Source organism: Eutrigla gurnardus (genome assembly GCF_963514095.1).
Source record: "Eutrigla gurnardus genome assembly, chromosome: 12".
NCBI classification, from domain to species: Eukaryota; Metazoa; Chordata; class Actinopteri; order Perciformes; family Triglidae; genus Eutrigla; species Eutrigla gurnardus.
Window position 1 is genome coordinate 1703304 of NC_139926.1, and position 19157 is coordinate 1722460.

Below are 19157 nucleotides of genomic sequence, written 5' to 3' on the forward strand. Positions count from 1 at the left end.
TGTTGACGTCATGATTCAGTGTTCATTCATTTCAGGCAGCCGGAAATGGTCCCAGTAGGAAGAGCAGGCTAATTCATATTTTGGTATTGCGGCTAAGAAGTACATGCTGAGCTACTTTAAATGTCACGTGAACTGTTTCACGTTGAGTGTTGTGGAATGTCTCTGTCGACATAAGGTAAGCGTTCTCCTTGACCCAGCCTGCGTGCTAACGGCTAACCTAGCTGTTAATGACAGATGCACTTTAGTTGAGCTCACGTTAGCTAACCTTATTAGTTACATATTAGCAGGCTGGCCAACTAACGTCAAGCTAACTAACGTTTCCGCTGCCATCACGGCTATCGTTACTTGTTTGTTATTACCGTAACTTAGGCATGCCGTTGTCTCTTAAAAAAACACAAACACAAATGTTGTTATGATGCTAAGGCTAGGTTAAGTTCGGAAGGTAACGCAACGGTGGCCAACTGCCATAGCAACTCTGTTGATAGCTAAGTTATTTGGAAATCAAACTTCTAAAGTGAGATGTGAGCACACAGTCACGTGAGCTGTGCTATCTTCAGTGTGTGCCTCTTATGTATGCTGACATCTATGTAACTGTCACTGTACAGACTGGGGCTAAAGGTAAATGTAGTCCAACACGTCGTTATCTAACGCTACCTCATCATTAATGTAGTAAAGTACAAACTTTTTGCGCAGCTCGGTAACATGAACTAGTACCACCACTTAGTACACTGAGAGCGTGTTTTCAGTAGCCAGTGTAGCAGCGGCTTCTCTGTCTCTGCCAATTGAACGAGTACCACACATCATGGAGCTGCTCGGTTTATGCTGCATGATGGAGTAACAGTCGGGCTGTGTGACAGCAGGCGTCACAACCACAATCAGCTCTCTACGCAGTGTTGTCGCTTTAAGGTACACAAGTTCACTTCGGTTCTCGGTGTAGGCAGTGCCAAGGACACATCCAGATAGCCATATGGTTACTTAAAGATAACATTAAGCAAGTAGGTTTGAAATACAAAATCAAGTCGAAACAAAACTGGAGAGAGAGAAAGGTATCAATCTCATAATACCAGTGGGGAAGACTAAACCCAAACCCTAAACGGTTTCAGCAAAAACGTAAAGTACTAGACTGCACTGGTTTTATTTAGGGTGACCTATTAATTGGAAACATAGTGTTTAAGCATAGACAACAACACACAGAATATATATACAGGTACACAAATAGTACAAGATTGCATAGAAGAGCAGAAATAAATGTAATAAATACAGTGTATGGATAATTTCATCTGATGTAGCCTAATTATACAGTAAGTAGTTGGTTTACAGCCAAGTACTTGTAGATTATTACCTTGTGTAATTTGTCTTGATATTTCATATTTTAATGCAATATTTGCAAATATGTTGTTGGAAATACAAATGTTAACGTATTATTGATGGATTTACTCGTATCACACCACACGTTGTGAATATTGCCCAACCTTACTGGAAGCTCTGTAGTCACTTAAGAATGAAATGTTTGTTTATGTTCTGTTATGTTTGTGGTTATTCCTCCTGGCTTAGTCAGTCTGAGTCAATGCAGCAACTCCGAATAGGTTCTGTTTGCCAGCTATGATGACAGATGTATTACATTTGTGCTTAAAATCACTGAATAGCATGATGTAAGTTGTGATTTGCTAATTTGAGTTTTTTTAGTTTTTTCTCCAGTTTTTCTTGATTCCCTGCCCGTGCTTGTTTTTCAGCTTGGTCTGGGATGTCAGGGAGGACGTTGGACTTACTGGTGGGTAAAGACGTCACACCGTTCTTTATTTTCCTGGCCTAGGCTCACGCATGTCCCGAACACTGACAGCCATGAGCGACGGCGCCGTGACCAGGGGCCAGCAGCAGTGGTCAGGGCCTGAGCAGATGCCACAGCCTACCAGGGGCCCCTATATTTCAGGCATCACCAACAGGTTAGCGCTGCTTCTTCTCCACATAAGCTCACCTTGTGAAGGACAACATCAGGACCAAAGGCAGGGACATGTTGTTTCAGAACCACGACTCCCATATTATTATTATTATTATTATTATTATGATGATTATTATTATTTTAGATCCTACTGTATGGGAGGATATGTAGGAATCTGTTGGAAGGATGCAGTACGCTGTATTAATATACTTACCTACATGCATGTTCATGTTGTCAGTTTGCACTATAAAACTTGACACTGGAGGCATCTTCCTAGTCTCCTGACTCCTTTCACTGTGCAATGTAGGACTACAAACCTGGTGATCCGAGGGTCCATGCTGTTCTCTGTGGGCGTCTTCCTGGCTCTGGTGCTGAACTTACTTCAGGTGCAGAGAAATGTCACCCTCTTTCCCCCTGATGTCATCAGCAGTATCTTCTCCTCGGCCTGGTGGGTGCCGCCCTGCTGTGGCACAGCCTCAGGTATCTGAACACATATATGAATGACAAAAAGTAGATTCCTGTTTAGGCGGAGGGTCTGGGCGTCCTCCCCCAGAACATTTTAAATCAAGTAGATGCAATTTCCCACATTCTGGTGCATTCTAACAGCAGTCCAAGTTAGGAGGGCCGTTGGCATTCCCCCCTCTAATTGACAGTATTTAACTGGCCCGGTCTGACTGTAGAGGTGGTACATCTGAGTCTATCTATCTATCTATCTATCTATCTATCTATCTATCTATCTATCTATCTATCTATCTATCTATCTATCTATCTATCTATCTATCTATCTATCTATCTATCTATCTATCTATCTATCTATCTATCTATCTATCTATCTATCTATCTATCTATCTATCTATCTATCTATCTATCTATCTATCAGGATGATTTATGCTGTTGAAGTCTAATCTGCTCCTTAAATATCAGTGGTTTAAGTTTCAAGGAAGCAGATCATGCTGGATTGAAGAAGACTTGAAACTAGAGATTGAGACCATAAACTCATGTTTACAATGTTTACTGAGATAATACATCAAGACAGAAGTAGGACCGTTTTCTCATGGACTTCTATACAACCCAATTTCTTACAACCGTTTAAGGTACTTCAGCTTTGGCTTCACTTTGAGACCCAGAGGTTGACGCCTGGTTGGGAACCACTGAAATAGCCTGAGCAGGCATTACAATATAATAAAAATTGTAGTTTGAGTGCTCAACATAGCGGAAAGTGAAATGACCCTCAACAAGTGGTTAAACATACTGGTTTCAGACAGTCTATGATTGGGATGCACCTTCCATGCACACACTAACCACTACCAAGTGGTTTATGTTGCATTGAGAGTCAAGAATATCACAGTGAACATGCATTTCAGTGGCTGAAAGACACAACACTCACACACAGTTTAGGACTGGAGGGTTCTCTCCCATACATTTGGAGCCTTTTATGTACATTCTCCAGAAGTCTGAATTTCTGCCGACTGCCTGAGGGAATTACCCACAATTCTTAGCTCTGTCACATTAAAACTGGCGTGGAGATGTTAAAAAAAAAAAGGAAAAAAAAGCTAAACAAGAGGATGGCACATCTGGCATGTTATATTTACACGGAAACATTAACATTTAGGGTGTAAGACAATACACACACACACACACACACACACACACACACACAGCCTTTGATATAAATGCATAACATGCCCGCCGTGCTCTCCTAGCCGGCCTTATTGAAATGTGCTCCCCTGGGTGTAAAGCCGTGGATGGGAACGCAGCATCGTTCCCTAGCGGCTCAGCACGAAGCACAACAGCCCGAGGCTATCCTCCTCGCAGACACACCACAGCTCCAGCTGGAGTCTGTCGCATCCACTTGTTGCTAACACACACACTCCTCCAGGGAACGGCTACTGCATTCTGTTGACTGTGCAAAAACTAATTAATGATTAATTCAGTAGCCACATTAGTATGTTCAGATGTTATTAGGATGTAAGCTGCAATGCAAATTGCCGCAGTTTATACTTATTTTTCCAAATTAGCTTTGGGCAAGGAAATAAAAGGATTTGTACATTAGACACATTCAGTCATCAATATTCATTCATTGTAGGGCCTGATGACATTTTTTTATTTTTTTCCAGATTCCTTGTTTTTACATTCAAATCCTTCTGAATTCTATGTATACAATTAATCAGAACATCTGTGCAATGGTGTGGTGGATGAATATAACCCAGTTGGGCATCGGACCGATGGGGCTGAGCACAGACTTGTACCAGCAATGTAAACTGTGCCACTATAGTAGCCAAAGCTGGTTGTGTTGCCTTGTGATTTTCTGCTCTGTGTATTGAGTGTGCCTTTTCCCCTCACAGCAATGATCGGGCTGTTGTACCCCTGCATCGACAGCCGTCTGGGGGAGCCACACAAGTTCAAGCGGGAATGGTCCAGTGTGATGCGCTGTGTGGCTGTGTTTGTGGGCATTAACCACGCCAGTGCTGTATCCTGAAACCTCTGCGACTTTATGCATTTGTTGCTCTTCAGTTCTGTATGAATATGTTCTGATGAATATTATCTGTCTAATGCCCTGTTCACACCAAGAAAAAAGCAAACTCTTTATGTGGTGCCAATGACTCGAATACAGGAAATGTGTCATTCACGCCACGCTTGGTCTAAAGTGATCAGTGGTGAGATTCTCCTGTCCATTGAGAAATGTAGGAAACAAATGTAGTCTCTTGTGTCTGTGGTCCCCCAGAGGTCTAGATAGTAGTAGCTCACATTAGTCCAGAGACCAGACCAGACTATGTGGAGAAACCAGAGACTGTCTGCGGTCCAAACCAACAAAAGAAGTTAGCTTGTGGTCTTGCAGACAGACTTAACAAAGCATGACAGCCGATTTTTTTTTTACTGATCACCATCATAATGGAGTTATTTCAGCATCCTTTTTATCTGGTTATTGCTATAAATAAGTAAATAATAATAAAGCTAAATAGTTTGTTTTGGGTTCCTCCAGCTGTGGTGAACCAACTGATGTGTGTCTTGCTTGATCCACTGAATCCAGTTTGGTGAAATTCCCCGAGCACCTGGAGGTAAACCCTCCTCCTCTCTGGTGCGTCTAACACGACACAAACAACTGAATCCAAAAAGCGATGTGAAAGTTGTGTGTGTGAACACGGCATCAGACTGATGGGTTGCAGTGTTTTCTCCTCTGTAGTGCAGGCTCGGGTGCATGGATGTACCTCACTATTTAAGCAGAGGAATGCAGTGCTTTGGTTCTATCTGGGTGAAAGGTAGACCTGTACATATATCTCCACAGCACTGCTGAACTGTAACACCACTATGTAAACTAGAGCCATGTTCTGCTTGGTCCTTGACCCTACCTCTGTCAGAAAGTGGACTTTGCCAATAACGTCCAGCTGTCTCTGACTCTGGCGGCGCTCTCCATTGGTCTGTGGTGGACCTTCGACCGCTCCCGCAGCGGTTTTGGCCTGGGAGTCAGCATCGCCCTGTTGGCAACGCTGGCCACCCAACTCCTGGTTTATAATGGAGTCTTCCAGTAAGTTCCCTCACACCAAGTTTGCATTCTGATACTAGACCATATCAACATTTCTTGTCACAATTATCCTGGTCAAGATAATTATCATTTGCAATATTATCCCAATAATCACCAAGCTATGCTTAAAACTCTTAAAATACTGCTTAAACTGGAATCACTTTACATTTTGGCAAGAAACAAATATGTTATTGCATCACAGATGAGACACATCTTTTTTAGTGAATAATAATCAAATAATCTTAAGTAAGATCATTTATCACAAGGTCTCCCAGCATAAATAAAGTATAAATACAATTTTATTTTTGAATCCTTTATTTTTAAAATCAGGCTCTATTTTTCACTGCTCTGCCATAGTAGCAGTAAGACGGTTTTTCTGTGACAGCAAATCACTCGTGATATTTTCGATTACCCCAATAATCAAAATTCAGATCAACTTATTGTGAGTGTTTTTTTAAAATGTTGTATCTTGATCCACGATAAAATCCTATATCATCCCATCACTAGTTGATTCCACAAGTGAAACTACAACAGAAAACAAATGGTGTCATTTTCTCCTCTCCAAGGACTATACTACAGTGTGTTTTGCCCTTAAATGTTGGTCTATGACAGCAGTGTTCCAGTGTGTAGCTACATACCAGCAGTGCTGAGCCTGGCTCACTCTTACTCTTACAAATGTTTGCATGTCAATACAGTTTTAAATCCACTTCAATAACTAACTGGGATATCGTTGGGCTATACAATCCTGTAATGTATTTCTAAATGACAACCACAATTTCTTTTTTTAAACGTATCTTATGATTGGAATTTTAAAACTTCCTTCTTTCCTGGATATCTTTTTATTAAATAGTCTGTCAAACCCAGATAATCAGAGCAAACTGGATGTAAGTGTTGCCGTGTATGGTTTAAAGAATAAATTGCTGCTTCTTCTCTGCACAGGTATACTTCCCCAGACTTCCTGTACATTCGCTCCTGGTTACCTTGCATCTTCTTCGCAGGCGTGATAACTATGGGAAACATCGGACGGCAGCTAGCTCTGGTAAGACATTGGATTATTATTTCAGTAAATCTGCTTTGCCAAAACTCTGCTGAATTAGTATAAAAGGTTGAGTGGGTGATACTGTTCAGAAACACTTTGTTATATTTCTTGAAATCCTGGCAACATACCGATAGCCATCAATACAATAAATGCTCTGACAAACAAAAAAAATATCATCTGTGGTCGGGCAGGACTGTAAAACCCCGTCCAATCAAAGAAGTAGCGCCCGTCTGTCTGTCAGTAGGCTCGTTCGGGATGGGCTTGGCTTGACTTGACTTGACTTACCACGCCGACGAGAGCTGCAGGTGTCTGAGGGGGCGGGCTCTAAAAGAGACGGCAGCCAAACGCCGTCAAGTCGGACAACAAAGTCAACGTGACTATAGTGCTCAAGCGATAGAACACAGCAGCAAACCAAAGAGGATATGTATACATATATATATATATATATATATATATATATATATATATATATATATATATATATATATATATATATATATATATATATATATATATATACATATATATATATATATATATATATATATATATATATATATATATATATATATATATATATATATACATATATATACATATATATATATATATATATATATATATATACATATATACATAAATAAATACATACACACACACACACACGCAAGGCAACATGTGGAAGGCATTCTTTTTTCCCAGTATATTTGTATTATCATTCTATGTTTGTATTAACCAGACCTCACATATAATAGGCCTACTCACAACACAATGCACGGAACTTTAGATCAAGCCATGAGATCAATGCGACCAAAATAAAAAGTATCATTTCACCACAAGGTGGCCGCCGAGTGCGGACCTGAACACACGTCATTGAACTTTTAACCAATGAGAACCATTCCGCTGTAGCGGAGGTGTGGACAAGCCAGTTGCAGCCACCGTTCACCGCGCTGCCAAGCGCCGCAAGAAGCGGCTCTTAAAAACTTGTTCTCGCGATGTTTTGGGTCACGTGATATGGTCGCAACCCTGTGACGTCTTTGCAGTCGGCTGCTAAGTCGGACACAAATTCTAGCCATCATGCATCGCTTTCAACCCACAATACATCACGTTAGGTGGCGCGCTGCAGGCGGCTACATCAAGTCGAACGAGCCTAATGCTTACTTCCTTATTCACTGCCGGAGCACTCGTTTGGCGTTCTGGGGAAGCGGCTTTGAACAGAGGTCTGAACAAAGGGGGCGGGACTTTTTGGTTTGGCGATGCGTTCAAAGTCAAGCTCTATGGTTTTTCCAAACTCTCTGCCTTTGAAGTTGTATTCAGACCAAACACAACACATTTTTCAGGCAGCGCTTTTGCACACAAAGTTACTGCAAAGATGTGAATAGATGAAAATGTGCATATTTACAAAACAAAGCAGCAGCAGTGGTTATGACGGATGAAAACTTGTTGGTATCAAGGTAAGCCCCGTCTCCTCACCGTAGCGACTAGCATGATGATGCAAATCAACAAATGAGCCTGCGGTCAAACTCGGGAAAATGAGCTTTGCGTTGTTGTAAACGCAGCGTTAGAGTCCCGCTGGTTCCTTAGAACCGCCAACGTTCTGCACTCAAAGAAAGTGGTCATGAAAATGCATTCAACTGTTCAGTGTTTCACAGATTTCCCTGCTCTTGTGTGTTTTTCAGTATGAATACAAATTAATTCAGGAAAAGACCCATCAGGACTGAGGGCTGTCACCAGACCTCTGCTCAAAAGGACTTTGCACCAACCTGAAGCTAGAGGACATCTGCATGCAGCACAACCTCGGACCGGCTGGCCCTGGTTGAGCCAGCTCCACATGTCAAATGAGACCTGAGTCCCCTAATTGGCTGCCTGGTGCGATCCGCAGGAAAGGCAGTATTTTTGATTGGCTGTCGTTGGGCCGTGCAGAGCTTGGGGTGGCCGCTGGCTGTATTGTTACCAGAACTGGGATGAACAATGTGAGCTGAGTTTGTAGTGTTTTTTTCTTTGGTGCCGTTTATCTCTATTTACCTGCGGAGGGATTAGCAGCGAAGCATCTATCGTTCTTCACATCAGCTTGGATGTTTGAAACCTTTGGCTTTGTTGTCCTAAGCACAGCTTTTAATCTCCTGAGTCTGTCACATCTTTCACGTCTCAGTGGAGAACAGCCCCGTTCAGTTCTATCTACACAGATAGCAATCCATATAGCAGAGCGATTATTGTATGTCGTTCTATCTACATGGACGTTTCCTGATAAAGGAATGATGATGATGCTGTACGCTCGTCTGCAGTGGCTCTGAGGAGGACAACCTGCACTGTGTATTTCTACCAGCCACACCCGCCCGCTCATATCCTCACAGCCAGAGACTGAACATGGACACAGTTCTTATTGAGTGAATGGTACATGCACGTACATACCTGAACACACAATCAAGTTTTAAGAATGTACAATTTTTTTGAATTTTTCACTTTTAAATCCTTCTTTTGTTTCAGAGAGCAACAGTTATCCAAATGTATATCTGTAGCCTTTTCAGTTTCCTGGTCAAAAGAAATAGACTAAAGCAGCGTTTGCTCTCCCCAAAACAGTAGGAATGCCAAATGTCCCAGTACTTCATAGCAATTGACTTAATCCTTTTATAAACTGGAGTTGTTCAATACCTAAAATATATGAACGTAGATGGGTAATGGAGATCAGTACGTAGAAATTTAAAGTAGAAAGAAATAGTGTTAATGTCCCTGCATAACACACTGAGATAGCTTCCTATTGACAGAGCTAACACCCACATTACTGTAAGCTAAAGCCATGAACAGTTCATACCGAATTGGAAATCTGCATTCTGTTTGCACTGCGTTATAAAGGATACCTATGGTGTTATGAGTGTGAGGATACTGTCTCTGGACACATTAACACATGATGTATTCTGTTGTTCTTCTGATTTGAATGCAGCTGCATTACTGTTATGGTTCCAACAAAGAGCCAACATGCCCAGTGTTTAGCAGTGTTTAAGTCTGTATGCAGTAGGCGGGTGGATGGGGTGAGAATCCTCTAATAAATAAAAGCAGGTTAAACAGGCAGCAGTGGTATGCCTGGGTCAAGTAAGGGACGCTTTCATAACCATTTGTGATAAAACATGATGGGTATGATGAGTCAGCATATAAATGAGTTCCCAGTTCATCCATCGATGCCTCTAAACAGAAACGGACGGTGTTTTTATGATCCGCTGTGATGGAGGCTCCACAATACGGAGAAACCTTTCTGATGCATTTTTACGGGGCAGTTTTTGTACCACCATCACGGCAACGTTTGTGACGTAATGAGAAGTTGTACAGAGTCAACCAGGAGTTAAAGGTTCCACTCACTAAAGCTGACCTGTGTAATAAAGACTACGGCCTTTTGGTAATCGCCTCTCATTTCACCTGATAGAAGCAGCCAGTCTGCAGAAATATATATATGTCACGATAACACATCATCAAACATCAGAATGTAATAATACGATCATATAGTTCATAACATTAAATGTTAAATATATAATAATAAATTAAAACAATACAAGGACATTAAAATAAACAAGGTGGAAATAATGAGACTTACAAAATACCGAAGACAAAAAATAAAAAGCAAGATGTTTGTATATAATGTATAAGATATAAAATGGACTTTCCTCTTAAAGACAAACGACACATTCAGAGCCCTTTTTTCATACAAGCTGTTTGCATAGTAGAAAAGTGCAATCTGTATTATTATAACAATGTTACAAAGTACTTCACAAAAGAAAATCAAACCAAAAAAGAAATGAGCACCGCAGAAGTAAAGACAATAAAACAAATTAGATCAGGTACATAGGAATAAAACCAGTATAAATAAAAAAGTATATCAAACATTTCCAAAAGTGTTCACCTAAAGAAACGTTTTAAGGTGAGATTTAAAAGAACTTAAAGACTTGAAGCAAACCAAACTAGAAATTGTGGCCCAATATGGGGCCCTGTTACGTGGAGGCCCTGGGGAGGCCGCCCCACATGGTAGCTCTGCTTCTGGTTACAACATACTGTATATCAATTTATCACAACTTTATCACAAGACTTTTTCATTGTATATCTTTATGGTGGAATGTTTCTCAGAATACACAGGAGCTAAAGTGGACATTGTCTCCAACATTCTGCTGCAGAACTGCACACATCAACTGGTAGCGTGTTGGTGGCTAATGTGGATTAATGTGTCTTGTCTTGTGGTGGCTCCCACAGACAGAGGCTCGTATAGACACAAGTAATTAAGATGAATAATTGGGAGTTAAAGGGCCTTTGTTTGCATTATTGCTAAATTCCCGGATAAGGACACAGTTTCTCGGTGCTTTACATGAGCGTATGAGGCAATTTGCTGTGTGAATGTTATTGTTCAAGGCTAACTAGCTAGTAAAACAATAGGCGTGATGTGTCATAGCCGTAAGTGCTGCTCCGAAGAGCTAAACTCCCCACCGCTAATGAATTCATTAATCTCTCTATTTATTCCTGACAAGCAATTATCTCCTCTCACAGAATGAGGGTCAGGAGGCGAGGGTGAGAGCTCTCACATATCTGCTGAGGAGGAAACGTAGAAAAGGGAGACGCCGTCCTCATAAACCGGCTGCTACTTCTGTCTTTGTTTGGATCACTCTTTATTACACCTGCCTGTAATGATTCAGGTACCAAACGACTTCACCTATAGAGAGGCTAAGACCCGCCCCTTCATGTGCCACTCATTAGACCGTACTCAGGAAAAAAATGTATGGCAGAGAGACAAATATTTCTTTCATTCTCCTTGAATTGTACCATGAAGTCCACATGTGATGTTTGTCCATTTAAAAGAATGTTTCAAGTCCAGAAGGTCTCAACGTGTCGTAGGTTTGTACTTGTAGTGAATCCCCTCAGTCAACAACATCTCTGGTCCCACACAACGTATGTCAGCAACACAACCGTTAGCTCGGCTCGCTAGCTAGCTTCGCTACGCTTATCTGATGCGTTTTATCCAGCGACTCTTTTTATCAGCCGGAAGAGAAAGAAGGAGAGAGACCTGTTGTTAGTGTGAGTAACGTTACATCCTGGTACCCAACACACAGAGAGACCTGTTGTTAGTGTGAGTAACGTTACATCCTGGTACCCAACACACAGAGAGACCTGTTGTTATAGTAACGTTACATCCTGGTACCCAACACACAGAGAGACCTGTTGTTAGTGTGAGTAACGTTACATCCTAGTACCCAACACACAGAGAGACCTGTTGTTATAGTAACGTTACATCCTGGTACCAACACACAGAGAGACCTGTTGTTATAGTAACGTTACATCCTGGTACCCAACACACAGAGAGACCTGTTGTTAGTGTGAGTAACGTTACATCCTAGTACCCAACACACAGAGAGACCTGTTGTTATAGTAACGTTACATCCTGGTACAGAACACACACAGAGACCTGTTGTTATAGTAACATTACATCCTGGTACCCAACACAGAGAGACCTGTTGTTATAGTAACGTTACATCCTGGTACCCAACACACGGAGACACCTCTTGTTATAGTAACATTACATCCTGGTACCCAACACACAGAGAGACCTGTTGTTATAGTAACGTTACATCCTGGTACCCAACACACAGAGAGACCTGTTGTTATAGTAACGTTACATCCTGGTACCCAACACACAGAGACCTGTTGTTATAGTAACGTTACATCCTGGTACCCAACACACAGAGAGACCTGTTGTTATAGTAACGTTACATCCTGGTACCCAACACAGAGAGACCTCTTCCAGACCTGTTCCAGAAATGTACAGATTTAGGAAGCAGTTCAGTCGGAGGCCAAGCTGCCACACACACACACAATAAAATTTCTCAAAGAAATACATGAAATGACCACGACCACCTAACAGCACATTAGCGGTGCTTCATACCAGCACCATGGAAACAACAATGGTAGGTTAATTAGCATGATGTTCATTTGGTACATGATGGTCCATTTAGAGTGAAACAGACCAGAAATCAGGGGATGCTTTAGGGGGCGGGGCTACCTGCTGATTGACAGCTTGCTACCAAGCTACCAATGCAGTTCGCTACTAAGATGACTTTAACACTTAGCTGTAAATGTTCACTTCTTACAGTCTATGGGTTCAACAGAGATACATTTGAATCAAACACCACATTGAGGTGTAGGTGGATGAATGGGTCAAACACAGGAAAATGTAAACCGAAAATCAATGTTTATTTATTTTAAATAACATAGTTATACGTTAGTTTAACCCAAACCATGATCTATTTCTTTCCTTAACCTAATCTGAATGGTTTCTGTAGCAGTCTCATGTCATTGAAGCTTTCTGAGAGGTCGTGGTCATTACACTTCTGTGACTTCAGTGTGTCCTTTGATTGACTAAAGCTAAAATCTGTACAGCTGGAACAGCAACTAAATAACATGCTGGAGCTTATATATATATTCATATTACTTTTGCTGAATCACAGAGGAACCTCACCCGGCCAGGTGATGTGTTTGCAACTTGCAACTTTTAACGGGAATCAGGTGTGTGTGTGTGTGTGTGTGTGTGTGTGTGTGGTTGTAATGAATGTCTTGCTACATTTACGCCAGGGTGCAGACCATGGAAGTAGAACAGACATTGAACTGTTCTCAGTGGTCATGTGACTTGTACAAAAGAAGATGGAGATTGTTGTTATTTGTTATGGTGACAACACACGTTAGAAAGGGTTGGTGCAGCTCACTGGGAAGACGGATGCCTTAGGTAGCTAGCTAGTTAGGTAGTAAGCTAATTAGCTAGTTAGGTAGTTAGCAAATTGGTTAATTAGCTAGTTAGGTATTTAGTAAATTAGGTATTTAGCTAATTAGGTAGTTAGTTAATTAGCTAGTTAGCTAATTCGCTAGTTAGGTAGATAGCTAATTAGGTAGTTAGCTAATTAGCTAGTTAGCTAGACCGTTGGACCGAGCTTGATTCATTCTGTGACCAGTGTAGCATTAAAGATTGGCAAGCTAGATAACTAACCAGCTGATAGTTTGCTCGCTACAATTGTTGCAGAAAATGATCTGAACAAAGTCATCAGTCATCAGACTAACAGCGATGTTGTTAACAACACGTGATCTCTCTGCTTCATAACGTTACTGGGAAACCCTCACCTCAGTCAGGGCTGCGGTCGAACAGTTCAAAAATAAGGTCCTAACTCCTATTCCTATTTCCTATTCCGGAAAATGTCACGGGCTTAAAGGAGTCATCACCCGGAAATCGCAATTTCTCTTGTTAAAACATGCATATCTGTGTTTGACCTCAGTTGAAACTTGCCTGAAAGGCTGGAGTTTGAAAGTGGCGCCGTTTTTTCGCTTCTGCTCTTTTTCCGAACAGGAATAGCACACAAGGGTGTGCATTCCTAAAGCACGAGATTTTGATTCTGCGCCTTCGGTGACGTCACCGTGGCGGCTACTTGCATAAGCCCACCCCTCTTTCACCACCCAACCCCGCCCCGTCCGCTACCTGAAATCGCCGAAGCGCCGCCATTATGTTTTGGAGTCTGCATGCAGGCAAGCCCCCCCGGCTCTGTCCTTCCTGCGGCGAATCAACGCGCGCCTCATTACATATTATACAATGCACATCCGGACCAGTCAAAACCTCGCGCGTAATCTCGCGTGATAAAATCGCGGTACGAAAAAGGGTCAGAACAAGCTCAATGTTTGATTAAAATTTTTTTTTCTTTTTTCTAATAAGTTTTACGAATTGATCCAAAGCGATCCAAGGGGGGCTGGATACGTATAAAACCAGGTGATGACTCCTTTAAGGAAAGGCGATAGGAGAACTCAAATGGATTTAGGAAAAGTCGACCGCGGTGCGCAGAGACTTTCACTAAGCTACGTCATTATAATGCAGCCGCTGATGATTGACAGCTGATGATCCACACCGGTGATTGACGTGCATCTCCGCTGGAGAAACTACAATAATGGACTACAAAAAGCACATCGTCCACTTCTCCCCATGTTGTTGGTTTTATAAACAGCTCGTTCACTGACCGGCTATAGGTCCAGCGGCTCCTCCTTCCTGTTTGACCGTTTGCTGTATTTACATTTCATTTGTGGTTTTAGTTTTGTTTTTGTCAAGTTTGTAACAAGATTTAAATAAATAAAAATACCATTCAATTATTATCACTGTCCACACACATTTATCAACACATTTCGAATTACTATATGTCTGCATGAGGGTTATAGTTAAATATGCAAATATGCATATTGTCTGTTTTCATGAACGGCCGAGGTGTGCGGCACTTTAAATGTTGCTCTCGCAAAGAATTGTGGGTCGGAGTGATCTCCTTTCCTTTCGTATCGGAAGGTCTGTTGTATCCGATGCTAAAGGAGCTCTGAAAGGAAGCATTGGAGCTCATTTCCTTTGCATTTAGATAATCTGAAAGGCTCTTATCATGGTGGCCACTTGTTTACTTCCGGGTCACTTCTTCAGTTCGGAACCTTCCTCAGAGAAATAGACTATTCCACCGCAGTCCAGGACCTGGCCTGCTTCAACAGCCACCGGTCCACATGAAACTGACCCCCCTGCTACGTTGGTTGGGGACCGTCCCTTCTACTCCTGATCTAGCTATGATGCAGCACAGAGCAGCATCCAGTGTTGTTAGGAGGAAGAATACAGCAACATTAGTTCATTCATCATGTACCTTCATAATAAAACAGAAGCTACGCCACCTTTAGGGTGCAACCTTCCTACAACTGCATGTGGCTGGATATAACATCATATAGTGATTAACATTTTTACTAGATAGTCTTTATTATAAAACCAGCAGCAGCTTGTGCCACCCTGGCAACCCCCCCCCCCCCCCCGACATCGCTGTAACACCACCGTGTAAAAGTTGTTACATCTGCCACGGGTGCTGGAGCTCATAAAGTTTGACCTTGCACTCGCTTATGTGTTTTTCACACACGGTGGGGCACAAAACCTATAAAAGGCGTGCGGTAATCGCTGAGGACAGGCCGAATACAATGAAATAGGTGTTAGCGGGGAACCACAGCGCTCCATCTCCGGCCTGTCTCTGAGGGATGAGCATCTAAACTGGAATAAAACCCTGTTAAACGGTGTCACAACATGAATCACTGCCCAGGGAGACATCCATCACTGCTTAAAACGTGACCACAAATGATCTGTGAACCACTAGATATTGATTACTGATGTGCTGCAGGTGTCAGGTTTAATGTTGCGGCGGCTTGATAGTGTCGCCTCTGACAGTCGCTGCCCTAACTTTCCTCTGATAGATTTTAATGGTGAAATATTGATTTCTTTCCGGCCAAGGTCTGCCAGCAAGGGCCAGATCATTTGTTGGGGTAATGCAGGACACTCAGTGGCCTGGTCCCAATCAATCATTTTGACAGGGAGCACCAAAGAGAAAAAGGAAGAAGGAGGGGAGAAAAAAAAATCAGAGTCGCTGAAGCTACAGCAGAAACATAAACGGTCCTGCAGGCGGAGAGAGAGACAGATATCTCCAACGCGGCTGCAGATAATATGAATACTAACGATGTGTTTATTGAGTGGGAATGCTCAGCAAATCACAGCTGACGGGATAACAGTCGGAGTGCCTTGAGCGGGGAATGAGGATCTCGGAGAGAGGGTCTATATTTTATTTAAGCGGCTCTTGGCCGGGGAGAAAGACCCAGGTAATGTGTTGTGTTACAACTCAGTGGTCGTTCCCCCCAGCCGGAGCGATAACAGACTTGCTAATGGTAAGCCATCAATCACAATCAGCCTCCTATTCCACCAGTGTCTCCACTCTCCTCAGCTCTCTAACAGGGAGCTGGAATAGAGGCAATAATGGAGTTTTGTGGCCTCGCTGCCGCAGCAGCAGCAGCAGAGCAGCAGCAACGAGTCCCAGAATCATATTTCCAGCCAAAGCGATAGATTCTTTGCCGTGTCAGCACGTCTTTTTAATAAGCCAGCCACGAAAACGTCCATGAGAAGCAGTGAAAGGTGGTGGACGAGGCCGCGGCATCAACACGACGGCGGTCTCAGGTGGGATGAGCATGTCGGGTGTTCGGTGCCAAAAGCAGCTAATTGGTTTTTCATTACATTGTTGGGTCTGCTGTTACATCCGCACAGCACTGCTGCACACAAGGACAAGAGAGGGATGAAGAAAGGCTCATATGTTTCTGGCCATTTCATTCATATTTGATCAACAGGGTTTTTTAAGCTAATCTCAGCTGGAGGGTTGAATGTGACGACCAGCTCAGAGAGCTGATTCTCTCTCCTCCAGCATGCTTTTACTTTGGCTTTAACAGTCTCATATTAGTCTGCTGTTACTGCACATTTTGCTTCATTTCAACAGTTTCCATGAAAAGACCAAACTAACAATGTGTTGCTCTCTGTGGCAACGAGCATTAATGTTAGCGTTGGTGAATCTGTCCTTTTGTATTGCAAGACAAAAACACAAAAAGGAAGAGAAAAACAAGAGTTTCCAGACGGTTAAACGACCCCCACCTCTTACCGCTTGATTTCATAGTTTAATTTTGTTTTTATTATCATAAACACTGTTTTTTGGTTTGGTCCCTTTTCCTTTCACCGTTTATGAGTGTTTGGCAGTCATTTCCTTTGATAAGTGGATATAAAAGAGAGCCATAAGGCGACCCCCCCCCCCCCCCCCCCCAAGAGGGATCCATCACAGCTCCAATCTGTTCTGAAGGTCTGTACCAAATGTTTTTTTTATTTTACCATAAACCTCCAAAACGCTCTGGCAAAACAACTTAACTTTTGCAGCGACTAAACGTTACCAGCGCACATTGTAACACGAGTATTTATTATTATTATAACAGATCACCTCGACACAATAATAGATCAAGTCATTGACACTTGATAAGATTTAAAACCCTATTTCTTGTGTGAGGTATGAGGCTTCACGTTCATCTGTCACCTGTTCAACGTGAAAGTGAACAGCAGCCTCATGACATCTCAGCTGATGAATATTTCTGACATATCTAACATTTGATGAATAAGCACCTTTGTTCTCTATTCTGTACACACACCATCTACTGCCGTTTCCCTGTCCTCTCTCTGATCCTCCACGGCGGTTAAAGGCCTTTGTTAAGGTTCAGCGAGGGCTTAAATAAAACCCGATACCATAACAGGTTAAATTGATCATAGATAGAATGATAAATATACCAAACTAGAACAGTATATATAACAGTTTAGCATAAACATAGAATAACATTTATTATTTCCATTAGACATAAGTGTGCTGCTGTTTTTCCTTTGCAGGTTATAGAAGTATATTTGATTAGATTGTTTTTATTTCAAACATGTCAAAACGAGAACAAAAATATTACACAACTGGAAAGTATAGAGATACTGTACATGAATAACATTTTTTTTTACTTGACCGAAAAGGAGTGGGAAGAAGTATACACTTATTTAATCCCACCCCTTCTCCATAATTCATATCCTCTGTCATACATATATACACATACCGGTAGGTGAAAAAATGTTTCGGTTTTCTAAAAACGCTCAGTCATCTCTTCAAACAGCTGGTCACTGTACGATAAGAGGAAGAATACTTGTGAGCAGGTGTTTTCATCAGGCTTGCTTATGAATTCCAAGTGGATCATTGAGGTAGTGTGGATGATGCACGTAAACCAGTATTCATAAGAGATGTTTTGCAATAGTTCTCCATTCAAACTTAAAAAGGACACAGAAGTCTGTTTCATTTGTTGAAGTTTCATGTTGAGAAATGCAATTAAAAGTAAATTGCAATGAAATTCTGACAATGTTTCCATATTCTGGTTTATTTAAAGACAATTTTCCTACTAATCTGTTAACATGTCTGATGAAAATATTATCCATTAATATTCCTGTTAGTTAATGTGAGTTGTCTTCATAATGATCCATATCCAACTAGGAATATTAACATGTTCAGAGTGATGGTGGAATATGAGTGGAGGTAAGCATAGTGTTCAGGGACCTCCAGACAGGAGACATCTGAAAGATGTGTGTTGCGCTGCAGGGGTCGCTGTAAAGTCATCGGCTGGTGTTCATGACTAATATGACTCACACACCCTCACCCCAACAATAACATAATAACATATTCATATTTAAAACGTGCTGTGGTGTCAGGGAGTCCGATGTGTTGACTGCATTCGGTGCTGAACGGCTTCGCGCCATGAACGAACACACAAATAATGAGTACAGATGACCAGAAGGGGGCGCAATATGACACGTCTCCTGAACCAACTCACATGTCACCAAGGAGAATCATGGGGGTCATGTTAGGGTTTGTCCTGTTGTTCATGTTGTTCTGGGAGGTCACAGCAGATGAAATATCTAATATCTATAATATATAATTGTTATAATTGTCATTCATCCAGTTCTCTTATTGATGAGCCTCTCTGTCAAATAAAACACACTAGGAAAATATGATACAGCTGGTGTTTGATGTGGTAACTGATGAGATGTATGCACACACACACACACACACACACACACACACAGCTGGGATCAAGTGGAGGTTAAAGACTTTCAACCAGACTAATGGCTGACTTCCACCTCGTGTTCTTCCGCCGTCTTCAGGCTGTCTGCGTGGAGCACGTATGTCAATCAAAGAGGCGTCTGCATGAGGCGCCACGTTCCTATGGCAACCTCTTAGCTTCGGAGCAAATGT

General features: G+C 41.9%; 1 protein-coding gene across 1 annotated transcript; it reads left to right on the forward strand.

Moving 5' to 3' along the window:
* The first annotated feature begins 38 nt into the window (after positions 1-38).
* On the forward strand, positions 39-9904 carry insig2 (insulin induced gene 2). Its single transcript, XM_084022944.1, has 7 exons — positions 39-175; positions 1734-1943; positions 2247-2419; positions 4285-4409; positions 5299-5465; positions 6402-6501; positions 8181-9904. Exons 2-7 carry the CDS (start codon positions 1822-1824, stop codon positions 8220-8222), a joined length of 729 nt encoding a protein of 242 aa, XP_083879070.1. The 5' UTR covers positions 39-175; positions 1734-1821; the 3' UTR covers positions 8223-9904.
* The last annotated feature ends 9253 nt before the right edge of the window (positions 9905-19157 follow it).

Bases quoted from the DNA above. Each gene is read 5' to 3' on its own strand.
- insig2 (XM_084022944.1), top strand. From the start codon at position 1,822: ATGTCCCGAACACTGACAGCCATGAGCGACGGCGCCGTGACCAGGGGC. The intron at 4,410-5,298 runs GTATCCTGAAAC...TACCTCTGTCAG, and splicing joins GCATTAACCACGCCAGTGCT to AAAGTGGACTTTGCCAATAA. The intron at 6,502-8,180 runs GTAAGACATTGG...TGTGTTTTTCAG, and splicing joins TCGGACGGCAGCTAGCTCTG to TATGAATACAAATTAATTCA.